This window comes from Erinaceus europaeus, unplaced genomic scaffold (assembly GCF_950295315.1).
Source record: "Erinaceus europaeus unplaced genomic scaffold, mEriEur2.1 scaffold_341, whole genome shotgun sequence".
NCBI classification, from domain to species: domain Eukaryota; kingdom Metazoa; phylum Chordata; class Mammalia; order Eulipotyphla; family Erinaceidae; genus Erinaceus; species Erinaceus europaeus.
In genome coordinates this window covers 20,182-40,354 of record NW_026647284.1, presented here as the reverse complement: position 1 = coordinate 40,354, position 20,173 = coordinate 20,182, and the positions used below count along the sequence as shown (strand labels likewise).

The window sequence follows — 20,173 nt, the reverse complement described above, 5'->3', positions numbered from 1 at the left end:
GCCCCCTGCAGGTGGGGACGCGGTGAAGGGGGGGGGCTCGAACCCGGGTCCTTGCGCATTTGTAACAGGTGCGGCCAACCAGGTGCGCCACCCCCCCCCATCCCCAGCTGGTTCCTTCAGGGAGGAACACGGACAGGCAACTTCGGGGAGCTCCAAGGAGCGGGGTGTGGGATGGGCCGAGACGGAGCTTCCCCCCGCGTGGGGGTGTAGGGTCGCCGGCGCAGTTCCGCAGCCGGCCTCCGGGGGGCGCCCGCGCGGCCGGTCAGGTGACCGTGTGCGGAGAGCCGCCGCCACACCTCGCGGAGGAGCCCGGGGCGGAGCGCGCCGGCGGCGGGGGGCGGAAGGGCGGCGGGCGGCGGGCGCAGGCCGCGGAGGGGCAGCAGCGAGGCTCGTCCTGTCGCCCGCGCGGGCTGGGGGCCATGGGCGCGCTCGCCTGAGGCGGAGGTCGCGGCCGGCCGGGCGGGCGGGGAGGCGGCGCGGGCGGGGAGGCGGCGCGGCGGCCGCGGGCCCAGGGCGCCACCATGTCGCGCTCGGTGCTGCAGCCCAGCCAGCAGAAGCTGGCGGAGAAGCTCACGATCCTCAACGACCGCGGCGTCGGCATGCTCACGCGGCTCTACAACATCAAGAAGGTGCGCACGGGCCTGCGGGCGAGGCCGCGGCGGGGGCGGCGGGGGCGGCGGGGGCGGCGGGGGCGGCGGGCGGGGGCGGCGGAGGCCCGGGCGGCGCCCCGACCTGGAAGCCCCGCGCTCGTGCGTCTCGCTCGGCTCCGGGCGACCGGGCTGCGCGGCCTAACGCGGCCGGGCCGGGGGCGCAGGAGCCGGCGAGCTGCGGGGCCTCGGGGCGGCGGAGGGACGAGAGGCGGGTGTCGCTCGCGGCCGCCCAGCCCAGGGCCGACATGGAGGTGCAGGAAGGCGGTGGTGGTTCTGGTGGTTCTGGTGGTGGTTGTTTTTCCCTTCCCACCTTTTGAATTTTCCTTTTCTTATTTTCTTTCTTCTTCTTCTTCTTTTTTCGGCGTGCGAGTGTGCGCACGTAGAAGGGACATGGCGAATCCGGGGGAACCTCGCACCCTCCTCTTTCTCCCCCCTTCCCTCTTCGACTCGAACACTTTCCTTTGGAAATAGCCCAGCTTTTTTTTTTTTTTTTTTTAATAGAATAAAAGGAAGAAAGGAAGAAAAGGACAGGGGAGGGAGGACGTGTTGGAAGGATTGCATTTGTGAAGGGGGAAGTGAAGGTGGAACCCGATTTTCTTCTGAAAGACTTCTGGGCTGTTGAGTCACTGGAACAGGAATAACAACCTCCTCTCCCTCCCTCCCTCCCTCCCTCTCCTGTCTCTCCCTCTCTCCTGTCTCTCCCTCTCTCTCTCTCTCCTGTCTCTCCCTCTATCTTGTCTCTCCCTCTCTCCTGTCTCTCCCTCTCTCCTGTCTCTCTCTCTCTCCTGTCTCTCCCTTTCTCTCCTGTGTCTCCCTTTCTCTCTCTCTCTCCTGTCTCTCCCTCTCTCCTGTCTCTCTCTCTCTCCTGTCTCTCTCTCTCTCTCCTGTCTCTCCCTTTCTCTCCTGTGTCTCCCTTTCTCTCTCTCTCTCCTGTCTCTCCCTCTCTCTCTCCTGTCTCTCCCTCCCTCTCTCCTGTCTCTCCCTCTCTCCTGTCTCTCCCTCTCTCTCTCTCCTGTCTCCCTCTCTCCTGTCTCTCCCTCTCTCTCTCTCTCTCTCCTGTCTCTCCCTCTATCTTGTCTCTCCCTCTCTCCTGTCTCTCCCTCTCTCCTGTCTCTCTCTCCTGTCTCTCCCTCTCTCTCTCTCTCCTGTCTCTCCCTCTATCTTGTCTCTCCCTCTCTCCTGTCTCTCCCTCTCTCCTGTCTCTCTCTCTCTCCTGTCTCTCCCTCTCTCTCTCTCTCCTGTCTCTCCCTCTATCTTGTCTCTCCCTCTCTCCTGTCTCTCCCTCTCTCCTGTCTCTCTCTCTCTCCTGTCTCTCCCTTTCTCTCCTGTGTCTCCCTTTCTCTCTCTCTCTCCTGTCTCTCCCTCTCTCCTGTCTCTCCCTCCCTCTCGCCTCTCCCTCTCTCCTGTCTCTCCCTCTCTCCTGTCTCTCTCTCTCTCCTGTCTCTCTCTCTCTCTCCTGTCTCTCCCTTTCTCTCCTGTGTCTCCCTTTCTCTCTCTCTCTCCTGTCTCTCCCTCTCTCTCTCCTGTCTCTCCCTCCCTCTCTCCTGTCTCTCCCTCTCTCCTGTCTCTCCCTCCCTCTCTCTCCCCAGTCCCTCCCTCCCTCCCTCCCTCTCCTGTGTCTCTCTCCTGTCTCTCTCTCTCTCTCTCTCCTGTCTCCTGTCTGTCTCTCCCTCTTCTCCTCCTCTTCTTCCCCCTATTCCCCCTCCTCCTCCCTCCCCCTATTTCCCTCAAGGTGTCTGCTTAGTAGCACTCAGACACCGATTCTTAAAAGCTCGGCGTAAGCACAAAATAAATAAAACGGGGACTGGGTGGGTGGGGCTGGTGGCGCACCTGGCTGAGCGCTCACATTGCAGTGCTGCGCCAGGACTCCGGTTCGAGTCGCCACCTGCAGGGGGAAAGCTTCACGAGCGGTGAAGCAGGGCTGCAGGTGACTCTCTGTCTCTCTTCCTCTCTATCTCCCCATCTCTCTCAGTTTCTGGCTGTCTCTCCAACAAATAAAGCTCATTTAAAATTAAATAGATAAAGGAAACGAAATAAAATAGCGCAGAGACATTGCTGTGGCCGCAGATTCCGGCGGTGAGAACCGCCCCAGGCTGCAGCAGCTGGAGGAGTTAAGACTTAAAAAGCAGATGTAAAAACGAGACGTTTCTCTTACGCTCTAAGACAACCGATACTCTTTTTAACGCAAAGAAAAGTTTTTTTTTTTAAAGTGTTTTTGTTGATCTAATAGTGATTTACAGTGGGTACGACTTGAGAAGGATAGTTTCACACTTATTATATGCGTGTGTATTTGTACATAACACGCTGCACCCATCACTGAATTTTATTTATTTTTTCTTTCTTTCTTTCTTTTTTTTTTTTTTAACTAGAGCACTGCTCAGCTCTGGTTTATGAGCACCGCTCAGCTCTGGTGGTGCGGTGGATTGAACCTGGGACTTGTGGGCATGAGAGTCGCTTTGCATAACAATTACTGAGTTTTCAATAATTTCAAACAGAGAAAATGAACGAGATTTTATATAATTTAGAACCTTCAGAATTGCCAGTGTGTGTCTGATGTCATATTTCTTCATGATCGCATTTGTTGGCTTTTTAATATATCTTGAATTTCCCCCTTTAATCATAGTAATATCACTATTATAGTTGTAAATTAGTCCTGCTGAAATTTTTTTTTTTTAAATTCATAGCATGGGGCTTACTTGTAAAATTAACTTACTTCTACAGTTTTATGTAAACACTGTAACTCTAAAGGAGATTCTTCTGTGACAGTAGTGAGGAATTTTAGATTAGGACAGCTATGATCCAGTTGCTCACCTGAATGCAAGAACTGATTGGTTCTAAAGCCAGGGTAACCTGGAGAATAATTGCAACATGCCTATTGGATTTGTTACATTTTATGTGGCCGGAAGCTCAGTGCCATTACAAAGAAGCCTTTTATAGTTATCAAAGAGCTTTGGCTATATATTTATGGAGTTTGCTAATAGTTCACGTTTAGTTAGTATTACTTACAGTTTGCGTTGACCTAAACTATTTATGTCAGTTTGTTCTCCTTAACAAACCTGGGAATTGGTTTGTATATGAACTTCGTTAAAATAAAAAAGCCTAGGAAGTCAGACTTTTTAGTAAAAGTTACTAGACTTGTGGTATTGCGGTTAAAGGAAATGGTTACGATGGTTTGCAGAAGAGGAAGTGAGAGTAAAATCAAAAGTGATTTGGGTATTTCAGCAAAGAGCCTTTTTTTAAAAAAAAAAAATTCAGTATATATTCGTGTGATGCAGATAGCATCAGACTGCACATTCAACTTTCACAAGTTAAATAATACTAAATTTTAAGAATTTATACTGCAATTCTAGTTCACTGTCATTCCTCAAAATCGTATTTTCCCCCCTGCTTCCTGTTTTTAGAGACTTCAGGCTCTCGGATTGCCGAGTGATGCAATTTAAAATAAGCAGAACGTGACAATGATTTCCAAGTGTTAAAATTGAAATGCTGTATTTCTGTACCTAGCGGTTTGTAGTCTGCTGATGTTTTGTCTATCTTGTATGATTGTGAATTCCTCTGGCAGGATTGTCACTGACTTTAAAATTATATCTGGTACTTAGGGTCTTGAATGGTTCTTGGTACCTTCAGTTAAGCCTTAATGAAATAATAAACATTTCATTTTAAAATATATTTTATTTATGTATTAGATAGCAGCAGAGAGAAATCAAGAGTGAAGTGGGAGATAGCGATACCTGGGTCACTGTTTTCACCACATACAAGGTTTCCCTCCAGCAGGTGGGGACCAGGGCCTTGAACCTGTGTACTTGAGTATTGTAACATGTCTGCCCCACTGCGTGAGCCACCTCTCGTGCAGTAAACGTGCTTTTATAAAGTGTGCAAATGAGAGAGACAGATGGGGGAGCTGATGTGTATGTAAATGTCTCTTTGCTTTAATGCTTGGAGTTTGGGTTGCCCTCCCTGTGCATTTTTGAATACAAATGCATCAGACTTTTAGCCCTTTCTGTCTGTATGGAGTTGTCTGTAAGACTGGCATAGCTTCTCAGCTGGCTAGGGTTTGAAACATTTGTTCAAAAATCTTGCCAAAAAAAGTGGGTAAGATCATCTGTTCACCATGCAGTTTTTTTTTTTTAAATAAGGTTCCTGCAATCTGCATTTTTGACAATGTAAAGTACATAACCTTTTCAATCTAAATCTCTTACAGTCTTCAAAAAACATGCCTGCCAGTGCGATCACATTTTATTAATGCATGAACACAGTCGATTGTCAGAGCTGATTAATTTGCTCTACTTCAATGGGAAAAGAAACCTGCATTGGGAGTATTTTAGTGAGCATACATAATGAATAATATTTTGGTGACATAGTTGGGTTTTTTTAAATTTCTTTATTGGGGAATTAAAGTTTTACATTCGACAGTAAATACAATAGTTTGTACATGCATAACATTTCCTAGTTTTCCATATAACAATACAACTCCCACTAGGTCCTCTGTTGGTGATGTAATTGTAATAGCTTAATAATTTTTTTTTTTTGCTTAATAAGTTATTATAATCAAGAACAATGTGTTAAATCACACATTTATATAGCACGGTGACTGAATTGAACTTTTTTTTCCCTCAGTCAAAAATTCTGGAAATCTTGCCATTCATAGGTTATGGAATTAGTTTTTTTTAGGGTGGGGAGTGTCCTCTCTGGGGCTTCCCGGCTCCCAGCTGACTCTTTCAGATAGAGGCAGAGGGAAAGAAACCGCCACACTGAACCCCCGCAGTAGAGTGGGGGCCAAGCTCAAATCTGGGCCACACGCCGAGGGCCCAGCAGCGTCCTTGTGAACAATTTGGCTGGCTGGTCCTTGGCAATAGAAAAATTTTTTAAAAGATTTTAAAGAATTATTTATTTACTCCCTTTTGTTGCCCTTGTTTTATTGTTGTAGTTACTATTGATGTCTTCGTTGTTGGATAGGACAGAGAAATGGAGAGAGGAGGGGAAGACAGAGGGGGAGAGAAAGACAGACACCTGCAGACCTGCTTCACCGCCTGGGAAGCGACTCCCCTGCAGGTGGGGAGCCGGGGTTCAAACCGGGATCCTTATGCCGGTCCCTACGCTTTGTGCCACCTGCGCTTAACCCGCTGCGCTACCGCCGGAGCCCCTGGCAATAGAAATTTTAACAACCTCTGCAGGGAGGGAGTCAAAGCCGAGCCCTTGTGCTCACCACGTGTACCACCGCCTGCCCCCCACCCCCGGGGTGATTTTTTTCCTTTAAACTTTTCTTTATGGGGGCGGGGTTAATGGTTTCCAGTGGACAGTAAATGCGTGCGCGACAGTTCTCCCTTTTCTGCGGAACGCGCTTAACCCCCCTCCCAGATCCTTCTCCACCGTCATGCTCCAGGACCTGAACACCTGTGCCTCTAGAGTCCTTTCTTTATTTTGCTGTTTAGTGATTCGTAACGTTTTCCCGACCGCTTTCTGGGATGGTAGGCGGGAAGCCGGTGGGAGAGCAGAGCCCTGCCTGGAGGCGGGCGGGCGGCCTATGTTTCAGTCTGTCACTGCGGCTCTGGGTACTGTAACTCTGGGTAGGTGACAGGACTTGTGAGTGAGCTCTTCCCCTCATCTGGGAAATTCACTACGAAAGAAACACAGAAGTCTATTGGGGTTCTTACTATATTATCTTTTTTAAAAATTTCATTGTAAAGTAGTTTAGTGGAATTAACGGTTCATTAAAATAAGTGACTGAGTTGAACTTAATTTTCTGAAATATAAGGACGGTGATGTCACAGAATTGTTGGTGAACATCAGAGAGAGACCACCAGCATCACTACTTCACCACACCTTCTCCCCTGCAGGTGGGGGACGGCGGGCTTGAACCCAGTTCCTTATGTACTGTATCACACACGCTCAACTGAGTATAGCAGTACCTGGCCGCAGTCTATTTATGTATTTATTTATTTTTAATTTCTTTATTTGGGGATTACTGGTTTACAATTTACAGCAAAATACAATAGTTTGTACATGCATAACATTTCCACATAACAGTGCGACCCCCACTAGGTCCTCCTCTGCCACCGTGTTCCAGGACCTTGAGCCACACCCCCCAGCCCACCCCAAGGTCTTTCACTTTGGTGCAATACACCAACTCCAGGCCAGGTTCCGCAGAATCTTTTTTTTTTTAATCTTTTTTTAAAATTATTTATTTATTTATTTATTTATTCCTTTTGTTGCCCTTGTTGTTTTGTTGTTGTAGTTATTATTGATGTCATCGTTGTTGGATAGGACAGAGAGAAATGGAGAGAGGAGGGGAAGACAGAGAGGGAGAGAGAAAGACAGACACCTGCAGACCTGCTTCACCGCCTGTGAAGTGACTCCCCTGCAGTTGGGGAGCCGGGGGCTCGAACCGGGATCCTTATGCTGGTCCTTGTGCTTAGCGCCACCTGCGCTTAACCCGCTGCGCTACAGCCCGACTCCCCCGCAGAATCTTTTGAAACTGTTTTTTTTGTTTGTTTGTTTGTTTTCTTAGTTGTGAGTTGTTCTTTTAGTTCCAAGCATTACAGGTTTTCTTTATAAAACATTATGTATTTTGTATGAGAGAGAAGACAGGCAGAGAGACATGGACACAAATACCAGAGAATAGCTCTGGCATAAGCAGTGCTGGGATCCCACGCAGAATCTCATACCAACAGGGCCTGCGTGGCCTGCCGAGCTACCTTCACTAGCCACATTCTTTTCTTTCCACACTCCAAATAATATATTTTATTTTTTAAAAAAGATTTTATTTATTCATTCATGAAGAATGATAGGAGAAGAGAGAGAGAGAGAAAGAACCAGACACTACTCTGGCACATATGTTGCTGGGGATTGAACTCAGGACTTCACACTGGAAAGTCCAATGTATTATCCACTGTGCCACCTCCCGGACCACAATATCTTTATTTTTCTACCTTGAATACAAGTATAAATTCATTTGTCGCCCTAGCACATTTTCTGTTTGTGTATACTCCAGCACTATACCCTTTTGTATCCTTTTTTTTTTTCTAGTACAATACCTTTAATGTGCCAGTTACAAAAAGAATAGAACAGCTAGTTGCAAAACATTCTTTTCATTCGCTCTTTTATTGAATGTCATCCCCAGTACAAGGCAAACAAATTGAATAAAGAGGCCGTCTCCAGTGCCAAGGAATCTCTGTCTTAAGTGAGGGTGGTGCATAGATAGTTCATGAGAATACACTGTTAGCTGTGTTAATAATGTGGGAGTCTGGAGAAGGTTCCAATTTGGGAGATGTGACAAGAAGAGACAGGCATTTGTACTCAGACTTAAAGTATAAATAGAGGCCGCAGCCTGGCAGTAACAGTTATTAGAAGTCCAAAACTTTTATTCTGGACACTATGCAAAAATACAAACATTCAAAGTTTTAAGATGGCTCAGTACTGTCTAGTGTGCTTCTTCTTCTTTTTTTGAAGATTTTATTTATTTATTTATTTATATTTTAAAGATATTTATTTATTCATGAGAAAGATAGGAGAGAAAGAACCAGACATCACTCTGGCACATGTGCTGCCGGGGATTGAACTCAGGACCTCGTGCTTGAGAGTCTGATGCTTTATCCACTGCGCCACCTCCCGGACCACTGTTCTTCTTTTTTTCTGCTTTTCTCTTTTTTTCTAATGTTCTTTTTGCTAGTATATGACCTCTATAAACACCTGTCTGTTTTACGTATTTATGTTCTGTAGTAAAGAGAGGTAGAGTCTAGATAAAGCTGTGATGCAATTTTTTTTTTTTTAATTCTGGGAAAGTTATTTAACGTTTCTGGATTGTAGTTGACTTATAAGTCAAAGAGACTAGTGGTTCTTAGAGAAGGACATACGATACAGTTATTTTAAAAGGTTTATGAAAATAATGCAGACTTACTAAGAAAAAGTTCTTAAAATGTTTCTGATTTGAAGAAACATGAAAATAAGTAATTCCTTAATAATTGGTTTCTTTCTCTGATAATTATTCATTGTAGTGGTTTAGTTTTGGGGGATAGAATTGAATTTCTGAAATGTTAGTCTGCACATAGACACTACTAGCAAGACCATTAACAGAGTCATTAATTGCACTAATTTCCTGTTATGTCATAAATTATGTTTTTGTTTTCCATAGCCGCTGTAGGGTTATGGAATCTTCACGCTTTTAGACATTCTGGTTCTTCCATAGTTTGTATCACCAATTATAAAGTTGAGAATAAAACGAGATAATTCACATTCTGTGTTTGGTACAAAAGTAAGAAACAAATAAATGTTGACTTGTTATTAGTTTTGTTTCTGGGCTTCAAAACACATCAAGATCTAGATGGAAATACTTCCTTCTTTTTCTTTTCTTTCTTTGCCTCCAGGGTTATTGCTGGGGCTCAGTGCCTGCACCATGAATCCACTGCTCCTGGAGGCCATTTTTCCCATTTTTTTTGTTGCCCTTGTTGTTGTGTTTGTTGTAGTTGTTATTGTTGTCATAGCTGTTGTTGGATAGGACAGAGAAATGGAGAGAGGAAGGTACAACAGAGAGAGGGAGAGAAAGACAGACACCTGCAGACCTGCTTCACTGCCTGTGAAGTGACCCCATGCAGGTGGGGAGCTGGGGGCTGGAACCAGGGTCCCTACGCTGGCCCCTGCACTTTGCGCTACATGTGCTCAACCCGCCGCGCTACCACCCAGCTCCCAGAAATACTTCTTAAGTATTTCTCTTCACTACCTGATATTTTAGTTTCACAACTATTTAGTGCTAATACAAACTAACCGGTGTATTTCAAACTAAATTCTTCTGTAGTCCTTTGAATAGCAACATCCTTCTAACAGTAAACACTGAAACATTGCAACAGGATAGCAGAGCAGCGGTGATGGATTGTTGTGAATTGAATAGTTACTATTCTCTTTAAAAGATTTTATTTATTTGTCCATGAAGAAGATAGCGGGAGAGAGAGAAAGAATCAGACATCACTCTGGTACATGTACCGCTGGGGATTGAACTCAGGACCTCACACTTGAGAGTCCAATGCTTTATCTACTGTGCCACCTCCCAAACCACAATAGTTATTTTTTAATGGCCTTTTATTTTGATTATTTATTGAATAGAGACAGAAATGGAAGGGGAACTAGAGAGGGAGAGAGAGAGAGAGACCTGCAGCACTGTTTCACTGTACTTGCAAGTGGGGACTTAAACCTGAGTCATTGAGTGCTGTAGCATGCAATCTCTACTGGCCCTTATTTTTATATTTGGGGGGTAGAGAGAGAAAGATGCCATAATATTGCTCCACCATCTCTGGAGCTTCCTCTGGTATCATGGTGCTCCCATGTGGTGTTTGGTTTGAACCTGGGGCTCTGTACATGGTGAGGCTTGTGCCCGGCCTAGTGGGTTATCTCCTCTGAAATTCCTCAAGTTCATCATCTCCCCATGTTTCTGATTGCTAGTCCTGGGACTTTTGCTTAGGTGATTAGAATGAGAGCCATTATTAACAGTAGTTGATATTTTTAGAGCACTTATGTGCTGTTCTTCTTGCTAGCTATTGTACACGGTTTATTTATCTTCTAATTCCCATAATAACACTCAGAGGTAAGTATTGACTTACTACTTACACATGAAGAAGCTGAGGCTAGGTGGTGCTGTGTTGATGGTTCCATGTAACTAAATGTGAGATTGAAACAGTTTTACTCCAGTGCTAGTGTTCTTCACTTTCATGGCATACAACCTCCATATCTGTGTTAGTTGTGGCTAATAGAGCAGTGTGGAAAAAAGCAAATACTTGTCAAGGAAAGGAAGGTTATATAATCACTTACCTTTCCATTGAAATGGAATCCCCCCTTTTTTATTTCAGCCTACTAAGGAAAATTGCTCTTATATACACAGATTATCTTTACTTATTAATGTTAGAATGGATAGCAGACTTTTAAATAATTAGAATATTGATAAGACATAGCAAAAATTGTACAAAATTTGGAATCATTTTAGGACTGTACTTCCTTATACATATTTATGTTACTTTATTTTAATTGTATCATTGATGTAGTAATATGTTAAGTTAAAGCTCTTTACATTTGGATAAATTCTTAGTTGTATCGGTCTTAGTTATATCATCTGGGGAGCAATAATCATGGGATGGTTAATTTTAGATAGCATTTTAAGCAACTGCTAGTTCAAATGTTTTCATACTGTTACATACTGTAATGTCAAAGTACACTTTTTGTGGTAGCTTTCGGTCAATCTGGTTAAAGATCAAAGTTCTAGATTTCTGAAAATCAGTTTTGTTTTACATAATGATGCTTGGGAATTAAGAGAATTCCTACTCCATTCCTGTTTCCATTTGGGAAATGTAGGAATGTTTGCTTTTTTTTTTTTTTCTACTAGACTTGAAAGGAGATTAGGTGAGACCTGAAAAATAGTTTCAATCTGAGTTGAATTGCAGTAGTCACCCAATAACGATTTTTTTTTTTTATTCTTGGCTACCGTTTCTTTTTAAGGTATGTAAAATTTCACTGATGGTTTGCTCCTATTTTTATAGATGCATGTAGTATTTTATTTTTCCTCCTTTTTTTTTTTGTATTATTTTAAGTTTCTTAGAAAGAGCACCAAGCAACTGACATGACTGTACACCCACACAGTAGTATTTAAGTATATCTGGTTAATAAATTCTATAGTATATGTAGTAGATTGTATACTAAGACTCGGTACTTAGAATACCTTTAAAAATGTAGCACCATCTAGTTCTAATCTTGTTTTGTTATTCATAGTCTGAAGTACCTAACTTCTACTGGAACGTATGTCATAGCTTGACAATCATTGTTTACACGTAATTTTCTCTCTCTTTATTACAATGCTTCCCCAGCAAGGACAAGTTTGGAAGGTTTGCAAAGCTTTTCACCTTCCCTCTGCCCGCTTGCCCGCTTTCAGATCAGTTTCATGTTTCATAACTTCTCTCTCTGCAATCCACAACATAGTCATAGTAAACAGTGATAGACATCAGATTTTGTAGCTTTGTGTACCATCACACATCGTAGAGAGATACAACTTTTCAAAGGACACATCTTTATAAAAATTATTATACAAAGAAGTTCCATAGGAATGAATGATATAGTCTCAGTAATTCCCAAAGAACTCAACTTTCATACTAGCAAGTTGTTAATTAAATGAACAGTGAACAGTATTGAAAATAATATTCTGTATTGTTGGTAGTTCAGGTCAAGTTCTTTCTAATTTTTTTATACTTGTATAATGCTTTACAGTTTAAGATAAATAATGTTATGCTGATGATGTGGTCAAGATGTAAACATTTCCATTTGTTCTGTGCTTATGAGATAAAGAACAGATGTAGATTCATTGTTTCAGTTGCTGCTTGTCTGCTGGATAGCGCTGTTGTGATTCGGATGTTCATAGGGGCAGGCAACACACGCTAATAAACTAGAGAACGTTTTAGCAGCTTCTGGTTCTTTTGAACTGGGACTTTTGCATTAAAATGTTCAAAGTAAATAAAAACATTTGAGAAGACATGTAAACATCAACTTAAGTTTATAACACGTAGAAAAAAACATTCACAATACTCTTATTGAATATCTAATTTTGTTATATTTTATTAGCTTCAGATGAATACAATTCTACCTCAATCCCCAATTTTTTTTCTTTTTTCTTTTTCTTTCTTTTAGGTTTGAGCTTTTTCCTTCACTGCTGTTCTGCGCTAACTGCTTTAAAACTTTCCATGCATTTTTTTTTCAGTAGAAGAACATCTCTGTACTGTCTCCCATTGCATATTTCAGCTGTGACAATCCTTGCACCTTGCCTATTCATTTTATCACCTGCTCACCAAAAAAAAAAAAAAAAAGTCAATAAATAGTTGATTTCTGATCACAGACTTGCTATGTCCACTTGGTTCTAGAGGACGGATACATTTCATTTTCAAAACTGCTGTTGTCTTGTAGGCATGTGGAGACCCCAAGGCGAAACCATCCTACCTGATTGACAAAAACCTGGAGTCTGCTGTGAAGTTCATAGTCAGGAAGTTCCCTGCTGTAGAAACCCGCAACAACAATGTAAGTCTTCTAAGTTTCTGCACTACCGGGTATTAGTCACTTGTAAGAAAAGTAATGGCCTCAGTGTAACGCTCGAAGCGATTTTCTTATTTATCTAGTTCTTTATATTTTGATATACAAATTGCATACAGTTTTTAAGGATTTTTAAAGGTGATAATCATCTTTGAAAGTAGAAAAAGTGACCTTTTTTTTTTTTTTAAAACTACACTGCTGTTATAGAAAAATCTAAGATTTTAATTTATTTTGAATTTTTATCCTTTATTTAACTTGATTTTTCAGAATTATATGATTTCATGGTAAAACTTCATATTTACCATGTATAAGATATTAATTCCTTATATATTTTCCCCGTCAACTTGTACCAGAGAGTAAGGTAATAATAGACTTGTATATATCCTAAATATTATGTAAGTGGATGAATAATCTTTTTTTTTTTTAAATAATTTATTTCTTTATTGGGGAATTAATGTTTTACATTCAACAGTAAATACAATAGTTTGTACATGCATAACATTCCCCAGATTCCCATTTAACAATACAACCCCCACTATGTCATTCATCATCTTTCATGGACCTGTATTCTCCCTGCCCACCCACCCACCCACCCCAGAGACTTTTACTTTGGTGCGAGACGCCAATTCCATTTCAGGTTCGACTTGTGTTTTCTTTTCTCATCTTGTTTTTCAACTTTTCTTACAGCCATACACGTAGCTTTATTTTCAATTTAGTAAATGTCTTTATGGAACTTCATTTTGGTTTTAGTAATAAGCTATTTCTTATATGAAAACATATAATAAATTATATTTATATAATTATTTTTCTAGTTTTGTCACAACTTAGAAACCATTTCTGAAAATTAAATGATATGGTAAGGTGATAGTAAGCTTTATTAAATCATTTTCAGTGGGGCAGCATATTGAAAGTGAAGAATATTCACAACCTCTCTGATATTCTTGCTTATCTTTTGGTAGTTCTTTAGAATAACTTCTGTGAATAAGTAATTTTAGAAAATTAGAGTTATTTTTCACCTATGGCCTTGTGCATTTAGTTGTACTCTTTTTGCGTGACTTCTCTTATTTCTTTTATATTTTTTGTTTGATGTTTTCATTTTTTTTTTAAGTTTTTAAAGACATTTTTTCTAATATTATTTGTTTATTCCCTTTTGTTGCCCTTGTTGTATTATTGTTATATTTATTATTGTTGTTATTGATGTCGTCCTTGTTGGATAGGACAGAGAGAAATGGAGAGAGGAGGGGAAGACAGTGGGGGGAGAGAAAGACAGACACCTGCAGACCTGCTTCACCGCCTGTGGAGCGACACCCCTGCAGGTGGGGAGCTGGGGTCCGGAACTGGAATCCTTATGCTGGTCCTTGTGCTTTGTGCCACCTGCTTTTAACCCGCTGCGCTACCACCCGACTCCCGATGTTCTCATGTTTTTTTTTTCTTGCCATTTCTCTTACTTTATGTTCAAAATTAGTCTTGAAATTTCCTCTCACATATGATTTCTCTACTTCTAAGGAACTCTGTATAAAAACATTTTATCTCCAATAAAGAAATTAAAATCAGTGTCTAGCAGAATATAAAATACATATTTGTATTATATAAATAAATAATGATGACAACAAAAGGTATTTTATCATCTTTTGGTTTACTGAAAATACGTATATTAAAGATTTGGCTTTAACCTGTTGACGCTTTTTGCTAAAAAACCTTTTGATATAGAACCTTGTGATATGAATTCTTCAGAAACTTGTGTATGTGTACATTTCCAAGTGAGAATATGCATAGTTTCTGAGTAAGCAATCTTAGGAAACTATCAAGATCTGGTAAAATATATATTTAATATTTCATAACTATAATTTTTTTGTTAAAGGGAAAATTAGTTTTTGCTGCTGATACACTAGGTAGATTTTATAGTGATGCTCTTACATTTTTAAAAGTTTTACTTCCCTGTTCAACCTTGTAGCACAAAATAATTTTTAAATTATAGTTTTGTTGAAATGTAATTTACATCCCTTTTAAGTTGTGTTATTCAGTGGTGGTTTTAGTAAATTTACAGAATTAGTGCATTTTGTCTCACAGTCAATTATAGGACATTCTTGTCACCCATCCAGAATAAACTCAGGACTCAATAGCAATCTTTCTTGCTAGTGTAGCAGTCCAGGTTCTGCTGTTTTTATTCGTTGACTTGTTTATTTATCCTTAATTTGTTTATATATTTTTACTGCTCAGATCTGTTTTATATTGGTACAAGGTTGGGGGGGGGGGGAGGGGGTGACTGAACCTAGGACTTTGAAGCTTCAGGCATGAGAATCTGTTTGCATAGCCATGATGCTATCTGTAATCTATATGCCTGTTCTGGAGAACTCATATAAATTGTGAATTGTATAGCATGATTTTTGTGACTTGCTTCATTTAGAATAAGGATTTCAAGACTTACCCAAGTCTGTCAGTATTGTGTGTTTATTTCTTGCCAGATAATATTATATTTTATGTGGATATACATTTGTTTATGGATGTATTGATGGATGTTTGAGTTGTTTCTCCTTGTTTGAAGCCCTTGTGAATGATGTTGCTATGAACATTTGTGTAAAAGTTGTTATGTGAACACATTTTCATTTCTCTTGAAAAAAAAAACACCACTTATCTGTAAGTGTAATTATTGGGTTATGTGTGAATTCTATATTTAACCTATAAAATCAGTTGGACAGCATTGTTGAATGTTATTACTTGCAGAATGTACTATTTGTTGCCATGTCTTGAATTTTGTTATATGCTTTTACAGTTGTTTAATGCTCTTCTCCTTCTCCTTCTCCTTCTTCTTCTTCCTTAACATGCCAAATTACTATGTACTAGATATTTTTAAAAATATTTTTTATTTATTATCTATTTACTTGATAAAGACAGCTAGAAATCAAGAGGAAAAGGGGAGATACAGAGGAGAGAGACAGAGACACCTGTAGCCCTGCTTCACCACTCGTGAAGCTTTCCATCTGCAGGTGGGGACCAGGGGCTTGAACCTTGGGTCCTTGCGCACTGTAATGTGTGTGTACTTAACTAGATGCGCCACCGCCTGGCCCCCATGTACTAGATACTGATGAATTTCAGTTTTGATTTGGACCTGTTAAAATCCTTGTGATAAGTGTTTTTTTTTTTTTTTAAGGGATATTCAGTTAGGAGGTGAGAATTAGTTATTTTTTAAAAATATATTTATTTATTCCCTTTTGTTGCCCTTGTTTTATTGTTGTAGTTATTATTGATGTCATTATTGCTGGATAGGACAGAGAGATGGAGAGAGGAGGGGAAGACAGAGGGGGAGAGAAAGTTAGACACCTGCAGACCTGCTTCACCACTTGTGAAGTGACTCCTCTGCAGGTGGGGAGCCGGGGGCTCGAACTGGGATCCTTAAGCCGGTCCCTGCGCCACGTGCGCTTAACCCTCTGCACTACCGCTGGACTCCCGAGAAATAGTTATTTTTAATTTCATAGAAGTTAGTGGAGATTTCAGGATTGGGAGTGACAGAGATAGCTGAGGTGATAAGAGATTGCAGGCTATTTGGCTATTAAACATTGTGTAGAAATGATAGATTTGTTTTTATTTAAGAAAAATATTTCCAAGCCAAGAGATCATTTACCTATATCAGGGGTACGGAACCTTTTATCTGTCATTTAGATACTTATAAGATCATCCATAGCCTATCCAAACTCATCAACTTAAAAATGAGCACTTAATGTTGCTATGTTAAATGTTCCTAGACTTACTGGACTTGTCATCCTTATGATTGCCTTGGCAGGGCCAGGCCAAGTGAGTTCACAGGTCATCTGTGGCCAGTGGGCTGGACCTAGCCCATCTCTGAGCCTCAACATGACATCTTTAATTATTTGAGAAGAGTAATTATCAAACGATTTTATAATTTCCACACAGGTTTCTTTGCCTACCATGGCGTTGAGTCTGTGTGATTCCACTGCTACTAGCAGACTTTTTTTTTTTTCTTTTTTTTTAACTTTAGAGTTAGGGAAAGAGAAGCAGAAACACTCCACACTGCTCTGCCACTCCATGAGCTTTCCTCACTGTGCTGTGCATGTTACTCACGTGTGCTGCCCGGCTCGCCAATGCAATTCCATGCTCTTTTTTTTTTTATTATTATCTTTATTTATTGGATAGAGACAACCAGAAATCAAAAGGGAAGGGGGAGACAGAGAGAGAGAGAGAGAGAGAGAGAGAGAGAGAGAGACACCTGCAGCCCCGCTTCACCATTCGTAAAGCTTTCCCCCTGCAGGTGGGGACCAGAGGCTCGAACCCAGGTCCTTGTGCACTGTAATACATGCACTTAACCAGGTGTGCCACCACCCAGCCCCAGCTCCATGCTCTTGGTGAAGTGTAGTTGTATATGTTTTATTAACAAAACATATATATTATGAGAGAACAAGAATGAGGATAGGGAGTCGGGCTGTAGCGCAGCGGGTTATGCGCAGGTGGCGCAAAGCACAAGGACCGGCATAAGGATCCCGGTTCGAACCCCGGCTCCCCACCTGCAGGGGAGTCGCTTCACAGGCGGTGAAGCAGGTCTGCAGGTGTCTGTCTTTCTCTCCCCCTCTCTGTCTTCCCCTCCCTCTCTCCATTTCTCTCTGTCCTATCCAACAATGACGACAACAACAATAATAACTACAACAATAAAACAAGGGCAACAAAAGGGAATAAATAAATGAAAATAAAATATTAAAAAAAAAATTAAAAAAAAAAAAGAATGAGGATAGTCCCAAAGCACTGATCAGCTCTGGCATGTTACGGCACCAGAATTGAACTTGTGTTCTCCAGGACCTCTGATGTGGAGGTTCTGTGCTCATACAGGCCAGGCAAGATCCCTGGCTCCCAAGGGCTCCTTGGGAGTATTTAGAGGGAATTCTGTTATTTCCCTTGATGGGGAAAAATAAAGAGTAGGAACTTCGTATCTTGCTAACAACTCAAATTTATTTTACTCTTATTCTAAAAGGCATTTTAAGCAAATGTCCAGGTGTATGTTAAAAGCTTTTCTCCTGGGGGTCAGGTGGTAGCACAGCGGGTTAAGTGCACATGGCGTGAAGCTCAAGGACCGGCGTAAGGATCCCAGCTGGAGCCTCCGGCTCCCCACCTGTTGGAGGGTTGCTTCACAAGTGGTGAAGCAGGTCTGCAGGTGTCTTTCTTTCTCAATCTCCCTTTCCCCTCTCAATCTCTTCCTGTCCTATCAAAAAAGTTTTTTTTTTCCCCGTAAAGTTTTTGTCTAATTTTTTTTTAACTTAATGTTCTCTGCCCCCCAAGTTTTCTTTCCTTTTATTTATAAATGGAAATATTGACAAGACCATAGGATAAGAGGGGTGCAGTTCCACACAATTCCCACCACCAGAACTCCGTATCCCATCCCCTCCGCTGATAGCTTTCCTATTCTTTTTTCCTCTGGGGGTATGGACCCAGGGTCATTATGGGCTGCAGAAGGCGGGAGGTCTGGCTTCTGTAATTGCTTCCCTGCTGCACATGGGTGTTGGCAGGTTGACCCATACTCCTACTCTGTCTCTCTCTTTCCTTAGTGGGGCAGGGATCTGGGGAGGTGGGGCTCCAGGACACATTGTGGGGTTGTCTGCCCAGGACACAGATCAGCTCTGGTTTATGTTGGCACAGGGCATTGATCCTGGGACTTTGGAGCCTCAGGCATGAGAGCCTCGTTGCATAAACATTATGCTAGCTATCTATCCCTACCCTCTAAGTTTCATTTATTCAAGTATTATCTTAGATCTGTGTCAGGGCCCAATTTTATTAACACAGTCACATGTGCGGCCACTACCTGGTCCTCCGAAATCCACTTTCTTACAAGCACAAATGAATTTTGTGTGTGAGGTGAGATGGATTTAGGGAGACACTTGACACACATACTGAGATCACAGGAATTAGAAGGAAAAGGTATGGAAAGAGACTTGTAAGCAAAGAGACTAGTTGCTTAAATCTAGTATTATTATTCATGTAGAGAACAAAGGACAAGGCCGCTGCTCAGCTCTAGTTATGGTGGTGCTGGGGATTGAACCTGGAATCTTAGAGCCTTGGGCATAAAAGTGTTTTTTTTACATAACCATTATCCTGTTCCCCTAACCCACTAGCTAGTTTCCAAGAGTATTGTCATCTCACTGTGCTTTCCATTATGGAGTTAGTGTTATGTTTGCTACGATAGACTTTGGAGTAAGTATCTCAGAATTTGAGTTCTGTTCTTTCCACAATTTAGCTGAATAATTCTTGCCTCCCACTTGTCCCCCACCCCAGCCATTTTTCTTTCTATCTTTTTTTCATTCCCTTTCCATTTTATTTGACAGGGCAGAAAGAAAATGAGAGGGGAAGGAGGGGGAGAGAGGGAGAGGGAGAGGGAGGGAGAGAGAGAGAGAGAGAGAGAGAGAGAGAGAGGGAGAGACACAGACCTGTAGACCTGCTTCACCCCTGCAGCATCCCCCTTGCAAGTGGGAGGCAGGGCCTGGAACCCAGGTCCTAGGCAGGGTAATGCGTGCGCTCAACCATGCATGCTACCACCCAGCCTCCAAGAACAATACATTTTGTATCTCAGTGAAGTGGATCCTTCTAAAATTATTCCACAACTAAGATTGTTTTATAGGTGTGTCATGAGTGTATGGAATTACATTACAAATTTTACCTACTTTCTGGAGTCCTGTGATGCTCTGATTCTTAGCTCCCTTCCGGGCTATAGCATAAGCATGATGCATAGCTTTTCATCTAAATGTAAACCTCTTTCTTGTCGCCAGCTTGTTGATTTTCACACTAACTTTGGGAATTACCTGAAATTGTGCACAGAACTTGTGGATGAGTGTATTTTTTTCAGTTCCTGTCATGTTCTTAATGCGGCTCCTAGGATTTCAAAGCATAGCTGTTTTAAAAATCATAGTGTTTAATGAATCTTGCTCACTATATGTTCTAGTTAAACTAGACTGCAAACTTAACCTCTTCAGCTCAGTTGCTGTTTCCTTGCAAATGAGTGTTAGACTGGGACTTTTTTTTTTTTGTCTCCAGGGTTATCACTGGGGCTGGGTGCCTATACTACCTATTCACTGCTCCTGGTGGCCATTTTTTCCATTTTATTTTTTTGTCTCCAGGGTTATAATTGGGATTCGGTGCCAGCACTATGAATTCACTGCTCCTGGAGGCTATTTTTCCCATTTTTGTTGCCCTTGTTGTGGTTTTTGTTGCTGTTGTTGGATAGGACAGAGAGAAGTCGAGAGAGGAGGGGAAGACAGAGAGTAGGAGAGAAAGACAGACACCTGCACACCTGCTTCACCGCCTGTGAAGCGACCCCCCTGCAGGTGGGGAGCCAGGGGCTCGAACCAGCATCCTTGCGCCAGTCCTTGCGCTTTGCGCCACGTGCGCTTAACCCGCTGCACTACCGCCCGACCCCCTAGACTGGGACTTTACAACATACTCCCCGAGTGCATGTATTTCTGGCATTTTTT

At 42.0% G+C, this 20,173-nt stretch overlaps 1 protein-coding gene across 2 annotated transcripts in view; it reads left to right on the top strand.

Annotated features, from left to right (window-relative positions):
• Positions 1–303: 303 nt before the first annotated feature.
• Positions 304–20,173, top strand: part of LOC107523690 (nck-associated protein 1-like) — a 39,520-nt gene continuing 19,650 nt past the window's right edge. Inside the window, exons 1-3 of one of the 2 annotated variants that reach the window (XM_060183903.1) lie at positions 304–629; positions 11,495–11,512; positions 12,582–12,692. In XM_060183903.1, the coding sequence (XP_060039886.1) occupies positions 522–629; positions 11,495–11,512; positions 12,582–12,692 (237 nt within the window). In that variant the 5' untranslated portion in view covers positions 304–521. The remainder of the gene's footprint in view (positions 630–11,494; positions 11,513–12,581; positions 12,693–20,173) is intronic. The other variant, XM_060183904.1, reaches the window with a different exon arrangement.